General features: G+C 35.7%; 1 protein-coding gene across 2 annotated transcripts in view; it reads left to right on the top strand.

Annotated features, from left to right (window-relative positions):
- Positions 1 to 21,173, top strand: part of Mip (Myoinhibiting peptide precursor) — a 471,548-nt gene extending 450,375 nt beyond the window's left edge. For both annotated transcript variants that reach the window (XM_081738692.1, XM_081738691.1), the window contains exon 5: positions 20,601 to 21,173. In XM_081738692.1, the coding sequence (XP_081594818.1) occupies positions 20,601 to 20,604 (4 nt within the window). In that variant the 3' untranslated portion in view covers positions 20,605 to 21,173. The remainder of the gene's footprint in view (positions 1 to 20,600) is intronic.
- Positions 21,174 to 24,048: the final 2,875 nt, after the last annotated feature.

Raw genomic sequence — 24,048 nt, 5'->3', positions numbered from 1 at the left:
CCCTAAATATAATTGGGTGTGTGTCCATGCATTTAAGTTGGAAGGAAGACAATTTCTATTTTATTGTATGTTTGTCAGCTATACAAGTCCACTCCGTTGAACAGTTTAAAATGAATTTCTGAACAGTTAATACCTACCTCGAACTTTCTTTTATCATCTCACTTTGACTAAAATTAATCTCGTAAGGGAGAACGGTTCAATTTTTCTGTCAAAAATACAGTATCCCCGAAAACTCTCAATTTAGGAAGATGAAATCTGTAAATACGCGCAAATTATAAAGTAAACTTATTTGAACATGCATCCAAGCGTTTTCGAAAATTCCGTTTCGTTTCTGTAATTGTTGATGATGGAAAAGCGACTCAACGGCACGAAATGAGTTTTGAAACTTCATACTTTAGTCGAGCTGAGGTGTTAAATTTAATTTCTCTTTCGCTGAAGTACCCTTTCTAAGGAGGAAACGGGAAAAGGAGATTCAAATATCCCTGTAAGTTTCATCATCATAGGAAAACTGCTTAACTGTTCGAAATGAATATTGAGATATAGTAAGCACTTGGTCTTTTTGGACTTCATATTAGTTAAAATGCTAGTAGTGATAGTATTGTCTATAGTACGTTCTATCTGTACATGGGTGATAATATAAGCCTAGAAAATAGGCTGCTTCCGCAACATAAAGTAATAGACTAGTAGGGTTGTTTGACCGACCAAATTTCCGTCTGTTGCTTCGTGACTAATGCGTACAATATCTTAAGCATAATATGATCGAAGAAAAAGAAATAAGACCAGTACACTGAAGATAAGAAGGATCATGTCAATGACAGAGTCACTATATTCACACACTATACTACAATTTTCTTCACAGGTATATTACCCGTCTGTGTTCCTGTGTTCATAAATTCCATCGCCATCACCTGGTGTCATTAGTTCATAAACATAAATTTAACATGAGATATTGAACAAAATCACAGGAACAACTTATCATCTTTACTTATAGTAAAATTTCACGTGTAAATACATTAGTTTGAAATTATATTATATGGAAGAAACTAGTAGCATACCCTTAACACTACATATTTTAAATTTAAAGTAAATATGTTCAGAGTTTATCTCTTACAGACTATCACCAGAACGTTGTTCTTGTATTTAAAATGTTTCTACTTTACTTCTTATAGACAGTAACTTTGCAAAAGTTATTGCAAATTATTTTCTCATTCGATATTAAATAAATAGTATATTTGGCAAAATATTTCTTTACAAATCTTTGTTTCTGACACTAAATCTGATAGTGGCTGACATAAATAATAGTAGCTATTCATGTATTTTATTAACCGACTATGGAGGCGAAAAGTATGGTCATGTTTAGTAGCGATATGTATTAGGCTGAATTCGGAAATTTCTTATGCAAACATAAATGGAGTTGTATAACTGTGTATTATTAACCTCTTGTATGCAGGAGTCTTCTCCAAGTGAATCAAGTTAAGATAAGCAGAAGTTAAATGTAGAAGGTATGTCAAGTATATACCTGACATAAAAATACATACGGTACCTTCGAATTTTGTAAGATGGATCATTGTCATAGTTTTCCATTATCACACGAACTTATATTTCCTAAGAAATAACCTAAAATGTTACCAATGACAAAACATTACTATAAACAAAAAGATTAATTCTGAGTTGACTCATTCTGAATTTATGTTCTACATTTAGCAACATTCCATTGGGCACGCTAACCACTACAGTAACTCTGTTACAGTAAAGGGCATACAATATTTTAAAATGTTTGTAATCTTCGTTAATCTGTCGAGCTGATAACAAATTTGTATACGACGAGAATACAGAATTAACTGCGGTCATGAGATCCAGCGTAGGTGGTTGGATATCTTAACACAAGCTTGTAGCATGTGTGTTGTTTATCGTAATCTACCTATACACATGCATGATGTTAAAGTACCAATTTGGTCTTTCACTCTCAGCAGTAAACAATTTATTGCGAACTGTGTGTATACTATAGCCAAGACAATACTCTACAACTTGGATCGTTATTATTTGCCCAAATATATGATTCGAGCTGTAAATATTTCTAGTAGAATGGTGAACTTCCGTTTCAGATTTTCACGGTATTTATAAGAAAACGGAGTAGAATGGAGTCTAGAAGTCTAATCCTTGGTAATTAACACATATGAACAACATGAAAGAATATTAGAAATATGATGAATAACTGTATTTATGATAAGAAATATGATGATATGAACATGAAAAAAAATCTAAAATATTACATAATAAAGCTTTCAGGAGAGAATGCAATTTCGTTCTTTCGCTACACATAGGTCATAATGTAGTGTTAAACATTAATTGTTTCTAAGGTTCACTGAGTTCACAATGGAGTATTAATGCTATTCACTGTTATCTAATATATGAATTGTAAGTTTGTAACAAAATTCATAACAAATCCATTCCTGTTATAGCACATTCATTTATTCAGTGAAGCTAAATGATTTTCTGTCAAGACAACCAACCAACCTTAACCATTCCGCCTTGCTAGGTATGGCAGATATACACTAGGTATAGAAGATTCGTAACTGTGGTATATTTCAAATGTTCATGTGACATTTTTTTAATGCACATGTCACAAATAGTAATATTGTTTTTACTGGAAATGTAGTAATATAAATTAATTTGAAAATCAAGGTTAATCGCTTACCTGTGAAAAACATATTTTGCAAATATTGCAGATACTCAGAGGAAATAGCGCAGATATGATTCCGTTTCACTGATACTTCCTTAGTTGATTGAAGATTTAGTGTTACTTTCCAGCATTGACTCTACATGTGACATGGCTCTACAGCTTACATGTAAGGTGCAATCTGAACTACCGAAATGTGTTTATATTTCAAGCCCCTCCAACTGTTAATCGAAACCCGAATCCCTTGTGACAAAGACGTACGTTAGAGACTAGAGAAACAGGGGAGGCCGTGCAAATTATTGTCAGCTCACAGTTAATTAGTATAGATTCTCGAGGCAAAGCAGTATCAAATATGTAGTGGATGTTAACCCGTTCTAGCCTGCTTCTTCATTCTGCTTCGTACCTCTCTATTCACTAACATCAATAGCATTGATGTATGTAATAGAATCAAGAAACTCTAGTAAAGAGAGTAGAGAGGATAACGCAAAACTTTCCATGTATGGGATGGTTAACCACCATTAAAGTCACTGAAAGTCACTGATATCCGTAAAATGTTAATGGATTAACTCCATTAACAAACCCAGCAGAGATAAACGCTCTAGCTACGTATTGCATAAAGAGAATTTAAAAATTCATTTAGAGTATAACAGGAGAAACTCCGCATTCGGAGGGACGCTGCACATGCTGCAGTTTGGTCAGTACACATCAGATAGCAGCAATGTTCTGCAAAGATGTGTAACTATTGCTCGTTTAACCAACAAGTGTTGTAAAAATGAGACAACCGAAATGGAAGGCGTGGATCACATTCATAGCAAAATTGCTTGGTAAAGTAAATCTCGAAATTTAATTGATGGTAAGCAGGGGTGGACTGGCTATGTAAAAAGGGCGCGGTCACATACTCTGGGAGGATGCCGTCTATCTGAGGCTTTCGCTTGTATGGAATACCTCCTCCTAATAAAAGAAAGTGCCGGAGGCTTCCCTTGGAAAATTAGTACACAAAAAACAACAAAAGATTAAGTAGCTATTGCAGTTAATCACGATAGAATTATACAAATTCAATATTTTCATAAACAAACAAAGAGACTTTGAGTACTAAATACGAGGCGTGTTTTTTTAAGTAAGGTCCGTTTTGTTGTAGACACTAGTAGTTCGCGCGCATACCGCAACTAGCGTGTGCGTCGTGTACCGGCATGCCTCGGGAACAACTGTGCTCAGTTTCAACTCTGTAGCTGACCTGTACGGTTGTGTTCTGTATTTTCACAATGTTTAAGACTATCAAATCGCCCGCCGCGTGTGAGGTTCGCTCAGTGATACGGTTTTTGTCAGTAAGTAACCTGTCTGCTGCAGAAATTCATCGACAGATTTGCGAAGTGTGCGGTGATACTGTTATGAGTGCAAGCAAAGTGCGTAAGTGGGTATGATAATTCAAAAATGGCCGTTACAACGTCCATGATGAGGACCGCTCCGGTCACCCTTCTTCGATTACAGACGATTTGGTGGCTTGTTGAAGAGGGGGTTCGTGAGAACAGGCGCTTCACAATAACAGGTCTCTCAAACGAATTTTCTGACGTGTCGAGATCAGTGCTTTACAAAATTGTTTCTGAACACCTAAAGTTTAGGAAACTGTGCTCCCGTTGGGTCCCGAAACTCCTAAAGAGGACCACAAAAACCAAAGATTTGAGTGTGCCATGAAGTTCTTGACTCGTTATCACGAAGAAGGTGACGGCTTCTTAAGTCAGATCTAACTGGAGACGAAACATGGGTTTCGCATATCACGCCCGAATCGAAACAATAGAGCATGGAATGGAGACACACACACTCGCCTGTAAAGGTGAAGGCCAAACAGACTCTGTCCCAGCGCAAAATCATGGCATCGGTGTTTTGGAATAGGCATGGTGTTTTGTTGGTCGACTTCATGCAACGAGGAACCACTATCAATACAGAAGCATACTGCCAAACCCTGTGAAAGCTACACAGAGCGATTCAAAACAAACGACGCGGTATGCTGACAAAGGGCATTGTTCTTCTCCATGACAATGCAAGACCTCACACTGCAGGTCAAACCCGCGATTTGTTGGACAGTTTTGGCTGGGAAGTTTTAAACCACCCACCATACAGTCCTGATCTTGCGCCGAGCGATTACCATCTGTTCCTCCACCTCAAACAACACCTCAGTGGCAACCGTTACAATGATGACGACGATGTGAAAACGGCAGTGAACTCTTGGGTATGGGAGCAGGCGCCAAGTTTTTATGAAGAGGGTATTTTGAAATTGGTTGAGAGGTATGATAAGTGTTTGAACAAACTTGGCAACTATGTCGAAAAATAGAGTAAAGTATGTACTTTCTGAAAATGCATTTACTTTTTTGAAATAACCTTTCGTTGTGTACTTATGTTCAAACGGCCTTACTTAAAAAAAACACGCCTCGTATATTAGGCCTATATAATCTGCACACTTTAACTGAGACTACAAAAATCACACCAGTTGTTTAAATTCTTCGGCTACATTTGTTAACAGCCTAATTATAACTGAAGATTTGAGTTAAGTTTGGGGCTTATGCTATTTTCCATACTTTTGTCCTTTTAAAGCTATGTTCATCATAACATTTTTTAATCTATTTTTAAAATCGTTGATAAAAAGCATACATGAAACATTTACTACAAATTAACAAAAGTAAATTTAGAATTATATACCTACCTAGTGAAAAAAGAAATTCAAAAACAAAACTGGAAAATGAAAGTAAATCTCTGCTTCATGCTTGAAGGAGCCTTCGCATCTCCTTGCTTTTTTCACACATTTTGTCAATAATAAGATTGTTGTCTATTTTGGTCAGAATGTCTCTTTCTGAGTTCATCAAGAACAATGATTCCAGATGTTCATGTGTAAGTCTTGAACGGAGTCTTGTTTTTATGTAACGCCACTAGCGCCTCTAACGGCGGGAGTGGGAGGAAGAGACTTGTAAAAATGATCCAAAATGACGGAGATTAGAGTCAAATCAATATATTTCGAAGTCGCTGAAATCATTAATGGTACCACCAAAGCCTAAAACAAAAAAGGCAAGGCCGTAGGCCGAGTAAAGACGGGATCTGGGGGCGGAGCAGTGGGGGTGGGAGGGTTGATATATAAAAATCATCCAAAATGACCGATATTAGAGTCAAATCTATAAATTTCAGGGTCCCTAAGATGATTATAATGACATTCCCAAAGCCAAAAACAGAAAGAGCGAGGCCGCAGGCCGAACAAATACTGGGATTTGGGGCGGAGCGTGGGATTGGTAAGGGTGATATGTAAAAATCGTCCAAAATGACCGATATTAGAGTCAAATCTATATATTTAGGGGTAAATCTAATATCACTAATAGCATTCCCACGCCGAAAACAGAAAGAGCGAGGCCGCAGGCCGAGCAAATACCGGGGTCTGGAGTGGAGCCCTAGCTGGCCAAAGGCTAGCGAATTTATAAAATAATTATGTAGCTTTGTTTTTTTTTAAAAAAAATGTGTTCAGAGCGGGAATTGTGCGCCTTCCCGAGCTAAGACGGGTCTTAGCCCCTCCCGAGGAGGGCGCAAAGGCACTGATATGAGGAGGGCGCAGCGGCCATCGGGCCGGTACTTGATTATGGCCAGTCCACCCCTGATGGTAAGTTTAATATATCATAGCCACGTTAGTTTCTACTTGACAAATATTTTATAGAATATTTGCTTAAATATTACGGTTAACTTCGGCACGATTTTGCACTGAAACTACAGAATTATTAAAGAGAAGTGAATGTGTCTTCTTTCCTGGTCCCTCTGGTGCTTGGGGTCCCGGGTTCGATCCCCGCCCCCGCCAAGTGAACTTTGTGGTGGACAAACACCGTGCTCGTGGGTTTTCTCGGGGTTCTCCCGTTTCCTCCCAGTTTCTTCATTCCACCATTTCACTCATCTCTCATTATCACCGTCTCCTTTAGCCTAACCGGCATAACCGTGGGACGTAAAACTCAAAGATTTCATTTCATTTTTTCTTTCCTGGTCAAAAAGGATTATTATCCCATTTACACAAAGGAAATATCATTTCATATTTCCGAGACTTCTTTTCCATTTCTTATGCTTACCGGGTATGTTCTTTTTCTGTTTCATCCATCTACACCAAAACATATGATTATGTTGTTTTACAAAAGCTAGAGTCACCTTCATCGAGTACCTCAGAAAATCTCTCATCTATCACAGTGAAACGAATAGCCTCGAAAGCAGCTCAATTGACACTAAGCGTAATTCTACAACCTCCTTTCGTGCCCCAAAATCAATTACACGAATAGTATCAACCTCTTCAACATCTACCTCTATATCCACATCCACAAAATGCCAAATTAAGTACCCTCACCAAACCAGTCCCATTAAAACAGTTCCTCGCTAATTCGGTTTCCGTATTGGCAAACATGGAAACAAAGAAAAACACTCAATTAAATTTCTGGATCAAAACCGATCAGACATAAAAGTAACCGAAAAAATTTCCAGGTGCTACACAGAGTGTTCCTGAGCAAAACATCAACAATTTCGCGAACTGTTGATATAACTATTCCTCACGGCTTCCGATTATAACTGCAAGAAGTATGTTACGTGTTCGAAATGGTTATACGAAACCTGTAAGGACTTCGTGTGGAGCATTGTTCGTGGACTGTAGAAAACGAATATGCGTATGGATAACTTGATGAAGCAGAAACGAATAAGTGCAACATCATTTCTCGTGTTTTTCATGACACTCAAAATTCCATGTTTGCAAATATATTCTTCGAAATTCTTCCGAATGGACGTCACCTTTTTTTTTAGTGTATGGACTGCAGTTACGTTTCCGTGTAGTTACATTTCCACAGAATTAGAGATATCCCTTGTGTATTCACTTATGAAAATAGTGTAGTTCTTCCCTTCGTTCTACCGTACATGTATGTTATATAGGCTATATATAGCCATTGCTAATGTCTCCATTATCTATTAGTATATTAACGGTATGACTCCATTAACAAATTCGGCCGAGATAATTCGGCCGATGTTATGTGTTCTTAACAAGAGAATTAAAAACATCGCTTCCGCCCAAGAGTTATTACCTAAGACGAGTTAAACTAAAAAAAGAGGCGATCAGTGGAACAAATTCGGAACAAGCTGATTTTTGATACACACGTTCAGAATAGCATTAGGAACAATACTGGAGAGTTCAATTGATGTCAATGGTGTGAAACCTGCGAAATCGCCGCCATCTTGAAAAAACTATTTTAACGATTTTCACGATTCACGATTTCTATTTTTGTGCTTAACCCTTTGGGGATCCTATGGTACAATTTGTACCATACGCGTTTTTCATGGTTCATTGCGTTATTTCTCTTCTATTTGAGCTTTTTCGTCCGGTTTTTTTTTTTTTTTTGTTTTCCAAGTCCAGAGGCGTTGTAGAAGACATTACGTATGGTTTCAGACCGTCCTGCGTCCAGACATAGGAGGTGATGACGTCATAAGTCAAAAATTTCTTTTCTCATTTTCTAAGCCTATGTTCAATATTTTTTGGCGGGCCTATTTTTCTACGTAGAAAATTTTGCACAAAAATTCAGTCCACCGAGTAGTATTTACCAGATTTTTTGTTCCGATGTCAGTGCTAAAACAGGGGGGAACCAGAGGGGCAAAGGGGTAAAAAAAAGGGATTTTTTACTTCCAAAATCCCGTTTTTTGTCATTTTCCCGCCTTACATACATGATAGGACCACGTGAGTCATACCATCTGAAAGGCAGTTCCATTCTGAAGAGAACGACAGTCGAATTATTATTCTAGGGTAATTAGGGCCGTCTCAGTGAATTTTTATCCAAACATACTTCTGTATAGAGTAAAAGTGGGGCATGGTAGGGAAATTTTTTCTGGCGGGCCTATTTTTTTACGTAGAAGATTGAAATTTTGCACAAACATTCAGTCCACCGAGTAGTGTTTACCAGAAGTTTTTTTTTGATTTCTGCGTAAAAACAGGGGGAGTCCAGAGGGGCAAAAGTTGAAAAGGGGAAATTTTGCCCCAAAAGATCCCTTTTTCCAGGAATTTCCCGCCTTAGATACATGATGGAGACATGTGAATAATACCGCCTGAAAGACAGTTCTGTTCTGAAGAGAATGATTGGCTAATTATAGTCCTAGAGTAATTAGGGATGTCTCAGGAATTTTTTCCCCTGAGATCATAGTGTTTTATGGTAATTTGGGGCATTGTGGGAATTTTTGATAAAAATTCTGCCGCCCTTAATATTCAAGATAGAAACTTGAAATTTGGCACACACATTCAGTATACTAAGTACTATTTATCAGATTTTTTTAGATGACTACGATCACACAGGAGGGGTCCAGGGGGGCCGAAATTCGAGAAAAAAATTTTTCCCTCCGAAATTTTCACTTTAACATTTTTTCCCGCTTCTGGTATATGGTATGAGCATGCAAGTGGTACCATTTGAAAGCCAGCTCTATTCTGAAGAGAATGAGGTATGAACCATGATCCTAGGATAAATAGTGATGATACAGTAGCTGCTTGACTGAAAGTCTAAAAAATAGCCCAAAAAGCCAGGATTCTTTAAGGGTTAAACTATGCAAGATACCCAAAAATCTTATTGGACCTTTCTTGTAGAGCATTAAATTTCAAATAAATGCAATTCTCTAAAGCAGTGGTTTCCAACAGGTGGTCTACGGACCCGTAGAGGTCAGTAAACATTCACTACAGGACACGCAATTAGGAAAAGAGTTTTATCTTAAACTAGCCTTCAGCAAACACTATAATATCATTTTTAAAATTTCTAACCGTACTTTGTCTTAATATATTTAATTGGTGACAGGACACACTCATTCTTGTTTTCTTTTTCGACTGGATTTTCTAAAAAAAAAAAAAAAAAAAAAAAACTTTATTGTGTGGGATATTTGATAGTTTTCTTTCATGCTGCTGGACATTTCCAATATGCTAAAGCAAACTACTTATATTTGCAAGAAATGTGTGAACTTAAAAGTAGATTTACCCAAGAGTATGAAGATTTTGTGAAAAAAAGGATTCTTCACCGTAGAGATAACTAAAAGAACATGGGCAGGAACATGGACTGACATGACAATTGAGCAGGCACTGATGCGATCCATGAAAACTTTTGGGGGCCTGACTCAACGGAGGGGAATATTCTCATCAACGTTAGCCAAATGGATTTTAGAAATGCCAGCTTGTATGGAAGTTTGTTGCATCTTGAAATGTTTGTTGTCATGAATATGTTGGAGGAAACCAACACGCTTTGCACCCAACTCTTCTATCTAACGCGACATGAGAGACATTGAAATGATTGAAGAATGGCAGCAAGATCACCAGCCTTTTGTTCCCCGAAATCACATCATGTCCTTAGCAACAGGAATTGTTGGTAACGACAGCATTAACTGTCATAACAGTGAAAAAGTCGGAACATATCTTGCTAAGGAAAATTCTGGCAAGAATTTCCATGTCATCGTCTACAAGTGTAACTCAAGAGTTTTGTCACTTTCCGCTGTAAATACACACTCCGAGATACTGTACTACCAACAACATTAACTGTACTGTACCAACGAGTAACAAGAACAGTATAGGATAAAAAATGGACTGTCATCCTTCTTTCAGTATGAGTTGGCACTAGTACCATTATCATTTGTCTGATGAGGGTGGAATGAGAAAGACCCGCAGTTATGTAATCTAGTACTTTGGCTATAGCTCAGTAGTAGTGTTTGATGGTTATGAATCCAGCTCAACATTAACAAAAAATGTCGAAAGACAGAAACGATCCTTCAAAATAACTTGCCCTGACATAGTTTTTGAAGGAAGTATGAACTCAACAGTTGAACAAAGTAAGTTTTTGTCAAATTTGGCGAATAAGTCTCGTTTTATTCAGCAACTCACAAAAGAACTCCAACGCAAAGAATTACTGTGATTCAAGCAAATGATGATACAAACAGGCTCATCGTGCAAACAGCTATCTAACTGGCTACCAGCGTCAATAATAAGCCTGTAGTTATAGTAGAAGAAGATGTTGACCTACTGCTGACATCACTTAGACCCGATGAGATACTTATCTATCTTTTGTAGCCAGAACTAGGCAAAGTTTCTGATAAAATGTTTTCTTCTATTGATGCGCAACATTGCTTTAAAATTTCAAAGGTCGATTTCTGTTTTTACATGCAGTAAGTGGCTGTGACACCACATCATCTTTGTTCACGCAAGGAAAGAAGAACATCTTCCAGATTCTGAGAACTAACCCTGAACTTCAAAATGCAGTTTCATTTTTCAATGATCCATCTGCACAAGCATCTACATTACTGGCTGAGGGAGAAAAATTTCTTCTTCGAGTCTACGAAGCTACAGAGACAAACGTTCTTTAAGTAGTTTTTGCTACATTAAATTCTGTCAACTCGTTTCTAAAGCCAAAACTGAAGTTAACTTGGTTAGTCTTACCCCAAAAACACCTATTCAGAGTGTTTCATCAAGTGCAACTAAGGAAGAGCAATGTGTTACCAGCGGAAAAATGGGGTTTGCAGAAAGAATCCAGAATTTCTTTGGTTCCAGTCACCACGCTTAAACCATCCGCCCTCGAAAACCCCTTGAAGCTAATAGCATGTAAATGTTCAAAGGATTTTCTGAAGGCTGAATGAATAGGATTTACTGAACATGTAATATTCCTCATTCACACCCCAGATGCCTAAAGGCATTTAAAAAATTAAAAATTTAAATCAAATGTAGTGGTAGTTATTGGTGCCCTCCCTTCAAGAAATCCTGGATCTGACCCTGAGAATATATGAATAACAATTAATATGTAAAATGTCTGAAATGGAGAAAAATGAAATCTTTGAGTTTTACGTCCCAAGATTATGCCGGTTAGGCTAAAGAAGACGGTGATGATGAGTAATGAATGAAATGGTGGAATGAAGAAAGTGGGAGGAAACGGGATAACTCCGAGGAAATCCACGCCCACGGTGTTTTTCTACCACAAAGTTCACTTGGCGGGGGCTGGGATCGAACCCGGGACCCCAAGCACCAAAGGTGAACGCTCTATCACTGGGCCACCACGGCCCGCGCATTAAATGGAGGGAAGAAAGGAATCTAATTTTTCAATAGAGCGTAGTAATAATCAGCAGTGTTTTAGGTTGAAAATATACCTGTGGTAACACGTATTTACATGTGATTAGAAACTGTTACCATAGTATTGCACATGGGTACTATTTAGTTAGAAACAGTGTTACTTTTAAGTGAATGTCATCTCCTTTAGTCTCTCTTACGGAAAGTTTAACTTCTTTTTCCTTATGAGTTCCTCTATATATACAGTACGCAATCTATTCGCGTGTTCAATTTCTGTGAGACAGAAGATGCTAAAAAGCTGTTTGGGAAATTCAATCAAGCTTTAACTAGGTCGTTGCACAAGAGACGAGGCAACGAGTTGCCCATATAAAGGCTGGAAACAAACAATGGAATCGCAAGTGCAGTGCAGCCGTAATGCGTGGAATCATTCTATTGTTAAAGCAGCCGTCTGTTCTGTTCTGGGTGCGTGTTCTCGGAGATGAATCAAATTCAGCGGCTGAACAAGAGCTTCAAAGAACTCCCTCTTTCTTTAGTTATCTGTCTCCTTTTTCTGTGACTGATTGCAAACGACGAAAAGAAAAAAAGCTAAAAAGTGATAAGTTCAACATCCACAAAAAGCTATCAGTATATCATTTTTAATCTTTTGTAGATTACTTCACAAGAAATGTAGCTGTTATGTTCGGAAATTAAAATTTTGATATGATTTGGTTAAAGATGTATATCTGATATTTTTTAATTACTAGCTTTAAAGTATGACACTGACATCGTTAACTTTGTATAACGTTAGGTTTCTGTTATCTGTACATAGTATTCTCGTGGTAATAACGACAATGCCTCTCACTTTTTCTATAGAGAAAGAGGTTTCCGTCGAATTGCTTGTGTATGTGATATTTCAATCCTTATATTTTGCTGAACATAAAGCATAATAAGCACAACGCCTGGAAAGTCCTTATTAAGGTCGTAAATAGAATGTGCTGATAGCTATGATCATGATCTAAAACTTAAATATGGTCGCTTCTAGTTAAATGTTACTTTAATTTGACAAAACATCAAAAAATTACCCCTAATTAATTAATTAATAGTAAGTTTGGTGATCCAAAAACGAGCTTAAGAGTATATACTTATTGATTGAACGAATAGATTATTAAACAATGGAAAAGTCAATAATAGATAATTAGATGAGCGGATGATAGATGATCAAGTTGTGGATGATTTAATGATAAATGAATGAATCATGGATGATGTTTAATTGTATACCAAATGGATGAATGATTCAATTATCAGACAGGGTATCCTAACTTTTTAACACACAAATTATGAGATTAAAGTAAACACAGTGATATGAGAAAAATATCTCTAGTGTTTCGTCACTTTTGTATTTTAGGGTACATTTTCCTATACACTTAATAATACGAGCTTTACTTTTCTATACGTTTTCACTGAAAAAATAATTTTTAAAGATTTACTCATTCCAGTAATTCCCCTTATATCACAAGATGCTTCTCTACATTATTTATTGTCAGTTTGTGAAATTTGTAGACAAAAGAGGATCTCCTAACATCAATAGATGTTACTGGACAATATTTATAGACAGGAGGAAGTTTAGTATCTATTGTTTCGACCAAGTTGAAATTTAACCCATGAAGGTATTTTTCTACGACTTCGATTGTTTTGTAGTCGAAGTTTCTGGGAATAACATCCATGGTGGTCTAAAAATGTGGCAACACCACAGTAAGTGGTAAACGCTGCAAAATATAACCGAAGCAACAATGAAGGTGGAGAATAGAAATGTGGAAAGTCTTTAAGAACACTTCAAACTAACGTCCACCATCTTCGATTTTACGCAATTATCTTAAATAGAAACCATACCATGTGATATGTCATTCTAATAGCAAATTTTAGTACCAATTGAATGGTATAGTCATGTTTGGTCTAGCGCTAACCATTATGACTGTCTTTTGTTGTGTCCCAAACAAAATAGATTAGTCATTAGCAAGAACCAGTCACTGTTCAATTTGTTTTCCATTTCGGTCTATTATGAGATGCTATAATGTTGGAACATATGTCCCTAATTCGTTCCTTGAGATGCTGAACATCCCTAATTTTCACCGCATACACAACACACTTCACATGGTCTCTTAGGGATATATAGCGGGAACGAGGGGCCATTCTACAGCACTTTGCCGACTAAACCACGCGTTAGAAGCCTTCTGATCGAGGTGCTCTCAAAGAAATGGATGGGGCACCATCTAGCTGTAATACATTAGATAATAACCAATTCTCTGACAGGAGTGATGACAAGATGCTATATTCTAATAGTCACCTGAAAACCATACCCGTTAGGATCCCGTCGATGAAGAATGCATCAACAACACGAGCCTCTGCATACACCATACCACACCATCACCTTGCTGGAACAACTGCAGATGCATGAAACCAATGCGGATTATTATGTGACCAGTACTACACGTTCTGTTTATTAAGTTCGATCGACACTTAGAAACAAAACGTCAGAGGCAAATGTTATGTCTTTTCGTATCTGCTCAGTGACACATTGAGCGAATTCCAAACGACGATCTGGAATATTTTCTGTAAGGTGTTGTTAAAAGTAGCAGCTTATAGGAATGCCACTTATTCACTGATATAATGCACATGATCGAGGTGCAAATAACACCACTTTCGAGAGCTACACTACGCGTTCTTCCCTTGGAATTTTTACTGAATGATACCAACAGCCACAGTTGCAGCCTCGTATGTCGCCGTGCGTAATCTACAAGTCTTGGGTCGATCTGCCACAGATCCTTCTTTTTGGAATTTCTTCAGCCCTTTGAACACAGTACCATTGCGGATGGGAATGCTTTCCAGAAGATTGTACTTAAAATCATCTGCAATCACCCTAGTGCGTCGTTCTCCAGAGATCAGCGCAATCTTAATTAGCTTTGAATGCACCATGGTCATCTTGTGTTAGTATGTCAACTGGTACCCTACAAATGAAAAAAACAATAATAACTTTTAATGATTACTGCAAGAGCAAAAACAACAGTGTGATTTGATTTCTAGAAAATTTGTTATTTAAACGACATATCATATGCTGTGGTTTTTATTTAATATAGTTGCGTAAAGTTTATGATATCGGGTGTCATTGTGGTGTAATCTCAAATATATTCCCTTATCCTTACTGTCCACTTTCATTGATATTTTGATTTTGCAACGTTTGCCACTTCTTAGATGTTTCCACAATTACGGACCACCCTGTAGTTTGCTTATATATATCATCCATGACAAGAATAAGGTACGAGGGAGTCCCAAAAATAACCAAAGTTTTCTTAGAGACAGCATGAAGTTTATTTGTTTAAAATTCAACTTTGTTTCCAATACAATTTTAATCATTCACAAAATACTCTGCATTAGTGCTAACCTACTTTTCCAAACGCCAATTCCATTTTTCGAAGCACTTTGCAAATACGGTATCTTTAATACCTGCTAGCACGGTCATGACATGGCGTTTGACTTAGTCGACATCTTCAAAACGCCTTTCAATTACTTTCTCATCCAACAGAACACTACGAAGTCCGCGGGAACCAAATCTGACGTATCATGAGTGTGGGTCAAGGTATCGTCTATGTCGAGGCCAAAAATCGGCGAACACTGAGGGCCGTGTTCGTGGGATGAGTGTAATGATGCAGGAACCACTCGCCGGATTTTCACAAGACTGAACATTTTTGCACCACACTTCTGGGTAGCCATCTCAACACTTCAAATAGAATTGTTGGTCGACGGTCCTGGTTTTGAGGGGTGAATTCTGAGTGTACGATCCTTTCGTTGTATAAAAAAGAAAGATCAGCATTGTCTTCACATTCGATTTAACCTGAAGAGCTTTCTCCGCACGAGGTAAGACAGGTGGCTTCCATTGGCTTGACTGTTGTTTACTTTCGGTATTTTGTCTATAGTATCATGACTCGTCGCCTGTTATGATATGGTTGAAAGACTCTGGATCTTCAGTGTCTACGTCCTTCCTTGTACGGCAGGCTTCCGCACGACGATCCCTTTCCTCTTTGATAAGAGATCTGGACACGAATTAACAGCTACTCGTAACATTTCCAAATCGTTGTGCAAAATGCGCTGAATGAAGCTCCAGGATAACCTGGATAAGTCTTCGAGTTGTTTGACCAATCTTCATCAACGAGAGTACGGATTTTGACAATGTTGTCCTGCGTTTGCGCACTTGAAGGACGATCGGAAAGGGGCTGATCTTAAATGCTCATTTCCCCGTTTTAAACTGAGCAAATCGCTCATACACTGGCGTTTTACTGAGAGCATGTTCTTTATAAGTTGTTTGAATTATTACAACAGTTCCTGGTGCGTTCTTGGCTAATAAAAAACAAACCTTCACAGCTTCGTGAGAATCTGCAATTTCTTTGTGTAATGAGTGAACTACAGACACACATAAACAGGCAGAACTGCTAGAGAAACCACGCGCGTCATAGTCGGTTGACATCACACAACATATTGATTCAGGATAAGCACTTTCACAGTGCCCTAGAGGCTACAAGTACGCCAAGTGCAGTAGTACGATTCCGGTCATTTTTGGATCCCCCTTGTTTTCTAAAAGGTTTAATACGGAATGTTATTCAGGAGGAATTCTTCGTTACCTTTATTTCTTCATACTTTCAAACGTAATTTCTATTTTCTGTTTCTTTCCATCTAAGTGTAACCAAATGTAAATAATGTTATTATAGCCGTAGTTTCACAACCAAACTTCTAACATACTGCATACGGCGCTGAGACACGTTTGGGAATGTTTCTAACCTCACAGCTTGATTTGAGGAGCAACACAATCTATTAATGTTTCTCACAAGTTGGTGAAAATTGACAGCAGAAAGAAATTGAATTTGTAGAAATGAAATGCAAATTATTTTCACATCAAAGTTCTGTTTATCTTAATCAGATTCTAGTAGGGGGATAGGAACCAGATAAATCTTAATAAGCACATCTCATTTTAAGAAAATGTATCCACACATAGCAAATATTGCTCTGTAGTAGTCGTTGTGATGAATTAGTACTTGATGCTCCTATTGCCCACACTCCTCTGGCATTCCTACTAACAACGCGCTAGTTGAAAAACTATCAACTTTATGGGTTTACAATATATTGAAGTGTATCACTACACAACAGTGACGGCGCGTCATCACACGGCACGAGGTAGAGTGCTTATATAGGATTTATGTTAGTATTTTCTAATTGTTTATTTCCTGTGGTACTTCTGAAATAGGTTGCTGTTTTACCTTGTTTGGTTTCGCTTTTAAACTCCGATGTTTACTTTCACGTCGTATTTTCCGCTTCTCTTTAAATCAATTTTTGTTTCATTTTTTTTGGCACTATAATTACGGTTTTAATCTTCCTATGTTGTATTATATATATATATATATATATATATATATATATATATATATATATATATATATATATATAATATCATCATAATTTAACATATTATCATATTTTAATCTTATATATATCGGAATTTATTAACCGAAATTACATAATCACACTGCATTCATATAAATTACAATTTAAATGTATAATTATAAAGTCAAAGAAAAACTATTGTCCAGGGATTAACATATATAAAACAATTCTTCTCAGAGTATAAACACCTCATCCAGTTCCTTTCCAGTTAATTTTAATCTTATATCATGTATTTATATTTTCAGGTTTCATATTTCGTTTCAAACTTGACTACAATATATTAATACCCATTGTTCTATATTAAAGCAAGTGCTAATGGCTTCAGTGTTCACGACCTCTTGAAACCCAATTCACTCAATCAATGAAGTCATTCAACGAAATTGCGAAGCCAATTGCCTAATTTTTTAAAAGTTACGAATATGAATGATTTCATGTTAACTGGATCTGCTTTTTACGTAACGATGTAATCTATCAGAGTGAATACTTCTCACTTAACATGTTAAACTAAAGCAATATGCTGTCAGCAATTCATTCAGACGGTATACAGTCATTGTAAATAAGCCTTTTCTAGGAAACAAACTTTTCATGGTTATTTACCATGATGTAGATGAAAATTTCATATTTTCTCATATCATTTGAAAGGTTCAGGGTTCGAGTTCCAAAGTCAGTCCATTTTATTGCTTCTCTTAGTTCTACAAGGTAAATTCTTATATAGTGCTTTCAAAAATACGGACCTGAAAGACTTCCTTCACAAATTTATATACTAAGATATTGTCAATGATCTCCACATCAAATAATTTTCGATTCTCTATGGAATATTGTTAATAAATGAGCATTGATCCATGAATTTTCGTTGCTCTTTCTTATCCATATTTACTAGTTCTAGATGTAAGTAGATGAGATCTTTTATAGGAGCAATATAATAATTAAGGGTGAGAAGGAGGTTATATAATTAAAGCAATTAATCTGGCATTCGTCTGTTAAACCTTTGGATGGATTTCATAAGAAAATCAAAATGTCCCACTCTAGGTTTAGAATTCAATATATTCATTCGTTTCGTATTAATAACTTATGGATAAGTTAAGAAGAGTTGTAAGGTAAAAATTTACTTATACTTACTTTTCTTCGACAATTTCCCCTTGTACCTGTCAGTTTGAATACTAATTAGTAGTGCTCGTATGTATGAATTCGTCTTTATTTCTCTATATGAAACATTTATCAATGTTCATATACTATAACATAATTAAATGTACCAATTCATGGTACTGCAATACTGCAAATTGTTGATACGTTAAAATGTCGTTTAATACTTTCGGTAAGAGTGAGTACTTACAAATAACTAAAATCAATAGTAACATATCAAAAACTTGTCCTCGAAGACATCAAATTTCGACTGAATACAGTGCATTTGTTTTATAATTAATTTAAAATTTGTCTGCGCGTATTTTGTCGAGGAATGTGAAACTTAAAAATACCTAACACGATAATTGTGCCTCTTATGCTATCTAGTTTCAGAACAATGTCGCTTACTTTGATGGAACGGAGACTAAAATTATTTGAAAATACAATTCTGAGGCGAATTTTTGAATCCAAGAGGGACGGGAGTGGGGAATGGCGGGAACTTCATAACTATGAACTGCGTAGTTTATGTCGTTTACCAAACAATTACGGTCATCAAGTCCAGGAGGCTCAGGTGGACAGACCATGTAGCCAGAATAGAAGAAAGTAGGAACGCTTGATCGCAAAAGGCCATTAGTAAAATCTAGATGGAGATGGGAGGACAAGATTAAGATGAATGTCGCGCAAATAATAATCCAAAGTAAAAGCTGGATCCAATGGCAAAGAACAGAAGTCAATGGCGAGCTTCTGTAAATGTGACATTGAACATTTGGATTCCATAGGCCATAGTGTTCGTAAACTAAAATACCTCACTCTGAGGCTTCGTACACCAAAGGCTAAAAGAGAAGGTAATCAGTAAATTATGCACCGTAGAAATCAATTATTATTATTTCCTAAAAGCTTACACTAAAAATTCCTTTCATTTTATTTTCGTTCTACACAAAGTCATTATGTTGATAGAGATTACCTTAATACTGTACGTCACCGACGTATTTTCTGTTCTTGCAAGGTGTTTAGCTCATTATAAATGTTTTGATTTAATTATGTTCAATACATTCGATGATGAACACATTTTATGAAATCTTATTATGGAATTTCTGCATTCGCTTTAAGTTGTTCACTTTTCTTGAGGCATATATTTTTTCTGAAGTTTATGTTCTAGTACATGCACAGTGTTCACCTCTGCTAATTAATACTCAATTTTTACGTTGTTGTGGTATAAATTTTCTGATAACTTTTTACTTCTTTTATTTTCTTCGATATTAATGATGAAACGAATAGATTCTGTAAGGTGAAATGGTATCAATTTTCCAAAATTAACCTATTTTGTACTTCCTAATTAAGTCACTTATGATATGGTTCAACATTAATAAAATAACACAATTCTTAAACTTTCGTGACAAAACCTCTAAAAATAAGCCTAGGAAGCATCCATCCTCAACAAAATGATCTAAAGATCGAAGTAAAATGTCTTTTCCAAATACTGTAGCCTTAATCGTACTCTTGAAGTTCAACTTTCACCTACTCTGTGAATTGTGAATTAAATGTGTGCTATTTTTTCTATGCAATATTGTTGCGAAAATACACTAAGATGGAAATGAAGTTGAACGTTTTTTAAAGCGTCGAGACTAATATAAGTCGTATCTTACCGTGTAAAGTGAGATACATTTTCTTGATGTTTTATCAAAGGCGAGTACTGCAACTGGAAGTGGAATTAGGGAGTGTGCTTACTGGGAACGTGTGTCGTAGCGCTTGGTCTCAAAATTGGTAAAGTCTCGTTCCATTAATCCTTGCACTACCTAGTTTTTTTTTTTTTTTTTTTTGTAACGTGAACTACCAAGGGGAAAAGGATTATTCTGTGCCCACCTGCTAAGAATAAATATATCTTGCAAAAGAAAGATATTATAAACTCTCACAAAAATCTACAGACTGAAGTGAACAGTACACAGGAAAGATTAACATCTACTTATTATACTGTCATCTAGAAGAAACTCTTCCTACCTACATATATACCTAGGCAGTAAACTACTTCATGAAAAAGACAAAGAGAACTTTCCCATTTAGTAATTGTTAATTTTTAAGGTGTAAAATGTAGTTTGAATCTACAACTTTCACATATTTCATTCAATAATTTGTTAATGTAAACCGAGAAATTTCGAAATCTTGTTTCGGAGTAGGAATTGTTATCATTAGACTGTATCAAACAATACATGATAAATTTGGATGTATTTCTCATATCCTGAATTTTGTTTCTTTCTTTAGGTGAAACGGGAATCAAGGAGAAGTCAGCTCTAGCAGCGAACAAAAGAAGGAAGTAATTAATTCATCCATCAACCCTAACACCCATTTTTCTTCCCTGTCCAATCCCTTTTTAAATTAGAAAGAAAAACTTTCAAAGAAAATATAAATCAAATTTTGATCAAGATGCACCAGGGTGCAATCATGTGCAGAAAAGCTTTCTAATTATTTCTATCACAACTTTAAGTTCAAAGTTATTCTTCTAACAGTGTTTAGTTTTATTCAGGCAAAATGAAGTTCTTTTAAACTCGTTAAAATTGTGATTTCTGTATCATATAATAGCGTATACAAAGACATTTTCTGCTATCAGAAGAAACTAAAAATGTGTATAAAATGTGTATAAGGAGTAAATATGAACATAGTGTGGTGTTTCTTGTAATATCTTGTCACTAACACTTCCCATTAAATAAAAAAAGATATTATAATTATATACATATAAAGAAAATTCTGTCCGTTTCTCACAAAGAAACATGTATGATTTTGAAAGTCGTCCTGTTTTATTTTGAAATAAAGGTACTTTGTGGCCATTTTTGCTTATTTATTGTTTATCTTTTATTTCCTATTTCCTTATTTTCCATTGTACTGAACAGTAGTTTAGTACAGTCTTCTAAAATATTAAATGAGAATGGATTCTTTGAATCGTATATTAATAAAAATAGGGAACAACCGATTTAAACTTATTTTTATACACCAAATCATCTGTGGGCGTCAATTCAATAACTTACAAAGAATGAAAGGTGATTTGACTGGACCGCAAGTCAAACCCAGGATCTCCGGCATACCTTGCTGATGCGATGGAGAGCACCGACTACAGGAGTGAGAGGGTGTTTGGCGGTTCTAGGAAGCGGACTGGGTGTCCTAGTGGTTAACGCATCAATACGGTATGCTAGAGACCCAGGTTCGATTCCCGGTCCAGTCAAATCATTTTATCACTCTGTAAATTTGAATCAGAGTTCATTCTCATGTTTGAATAAAACTTCATGTAGTATCAACTGAAAATAATGTTTGGAAATGTGTAGCACTGGATGTTTACCCACTAAATTTATGGAAAATTGGTGCCGAGAACTAAAAATAATATGAGTATAAGGAAAGTCAGAATAATGAAGATAAGTATTTAATGACATACAAAAAGTGGAATTAAGTCAAGACTATTATCTAAATATATACTAAATACATTAATAAGGACATCCTAGTTGCTGCTTGTAAGGAATAAATTTTAAAGAAGGAAGCATGAATTTATTTCAATTTTCATCTAATGTAATTACAACATAATATCACTATGTTGTAGTTTTTAATACTTTAACACTGCATAGTGCATTTCAAAGTTTTACAACACACAATAGCTCGCAGAAACAAATAAATAGTCAGTTTTGAATAAGTATATGTCATTAAATACTTTCGTAAGTACATAAATCATACGTAAGTACATGTTAAATTTAATGTATTTTGACAGTACTTCACACGGGAGTATTAATATGGAATGTTATGTGATACCAAAGCATCTTCTCTATAATGTCAAATGATAAATTATGTATTCGATTGCACAAAACATTTGTTCTGTTTAAGACACACAAAGGCATGTTGTTCATAATTTACTTAGTATACCATCATTTTGATCAAAACCAATTAATTTGTGAAAGTTTTCATTAGCTCCAATTACTTGCTCACATTTCTTGCGGCCATATTCTTTCCATGTATTTGCATGGCGTTTAACATTGACCTGGACTAGTTCCTGTAATTCTTGAATCCTTGGAATTAGAAGAAACATCTTTTAAAACAAGAAATCCATGTAGTTATGTTAAAAAAACCTAAAATTGAAGAAGAAATAAAGAATGTGCAATGTTTGTCATTTAAACAATACTATAACCAATATACAGTGAAATAAAAAAAATCTTAAATCGCACCAAACACCTCCCAAATGAACTTCAGCGCGTTCTCTTTTCACACTATTAACACTTGGTATCTACTTATGTGTATGGAACTACGTTCTCTCTGGAACAGGAAAAATGAACTCAATCGTTTTGAAGGAACCAACAAAAGAGTTTGTGTAATTAAGTGTGCAATTTGATGACGACTCTATGTGGCGGAAATCATACACATTCCAAGATATTAAGTTTATCTACTACTGACTACTACTACTCTAATAATGAAAACATAGTTTTTATCTTTTTGTGCCTTTCGTAATGATCACTTCTGTCCTGCTTATTTTCACAGCATATTGGTTTCATTTTTTTTTTTTTTTTTTTTTTTTTTTTTTTTTACAAATAGAAATAAACTTTGAGAGGAATGTTATAAGACACAAGAAATACATATCAAACATTACGAAATGAGAAATCTTACAAGCACCGAAGAAAACCTACGCCCTTTAAAATATCATAACAATTTGAAGAGAAAAGAATCACTACATCATAATAACAAACCGAAATTTCTCTATAAGCAAATACCGTCGAACTTTTAAACAAACCATTATAAATACATCACCATCATAGAAAAAAAATATTCAAGGCAAACTCATAGAATGATAACAGTAATTTTGCTTCTCCAAGTTCACAAACGCAATGAAGTAAAATGAAAATTTTAGTTTTACATCTCATGCATAAACTCTCAATGAATCACTCTGTGTCACCAGTATGATCCAAGATGAGAGTATTTCTAAACTGTCCATGAATCATACGGCTAAACCACTAACAATCAATATGAAGTAAGAATAGCTGTTTTTGGTGATCGCATTAACTAGAACCTGATATACAGACATATCAGAACCCTTTGTTGAAGCGTATAAATTTTACTAAAATGGCCAATCGGTTGCGTCTTTTTTTAGCAACTTTAATGGCCAGTTTAAAGGTCAATAATAATAATTATGAAATCATTTCTGGAATAACAATGTGGAAGGATACAAAGAATCCCCGAGAAAATCCATGGACACGATGTTGTTATTCTAACGTTTACAATCTACTATTTCTTACACTTCTAATGAAAATAAGTCACAATCTTCGCAATCTAGAAGTATTTAGGTAAAACTGCAATATTCTTGAGTTTTTATCCTAGACCTCTAAGCCTACAACCGAGATATAATTGAGTTAATTATCCAACCCATTTTATAAATAGTATATGAATAAAGAGTTATCAATCAGTCTCACCGTTAAGAAAAGAGAAGAAAGCAATTAATATACTCCATTACTTAACAGTTGTACACAAATATTTTTTCTGCAAAATAAGAACTGTTACTTATTATTGGCAACGAACGACACTCTTTCTACCAACACAAAGTTCGTCTATTTCGTTTTTCCTGTAAGCTACGCATGATAATTTACCCATAAACATGTTTCTTTGTTCGCTCAATATAATCTATCGAATGATATATAATCTATCAAGTGATATATAATCTATCGAATGATATCGAATGATATAT

This window comes from Thermobia domestica, chromosome 14, assembly GCF_964235325.1.
Source record: "Thermobia domestica chromosome 14, izTheDome1.hap1.1, whole genome shotgun sequence".
NCBI classification, from domain to species: Eukaryota; Metazoa; Arthropoda; class Insecta; order Zygentoma; family Lepismatidae; genus Thermobia; species Thermobia domestica.
This window is presented reverse-complemented; position numbering and strand designations above follow the sequence as displayed.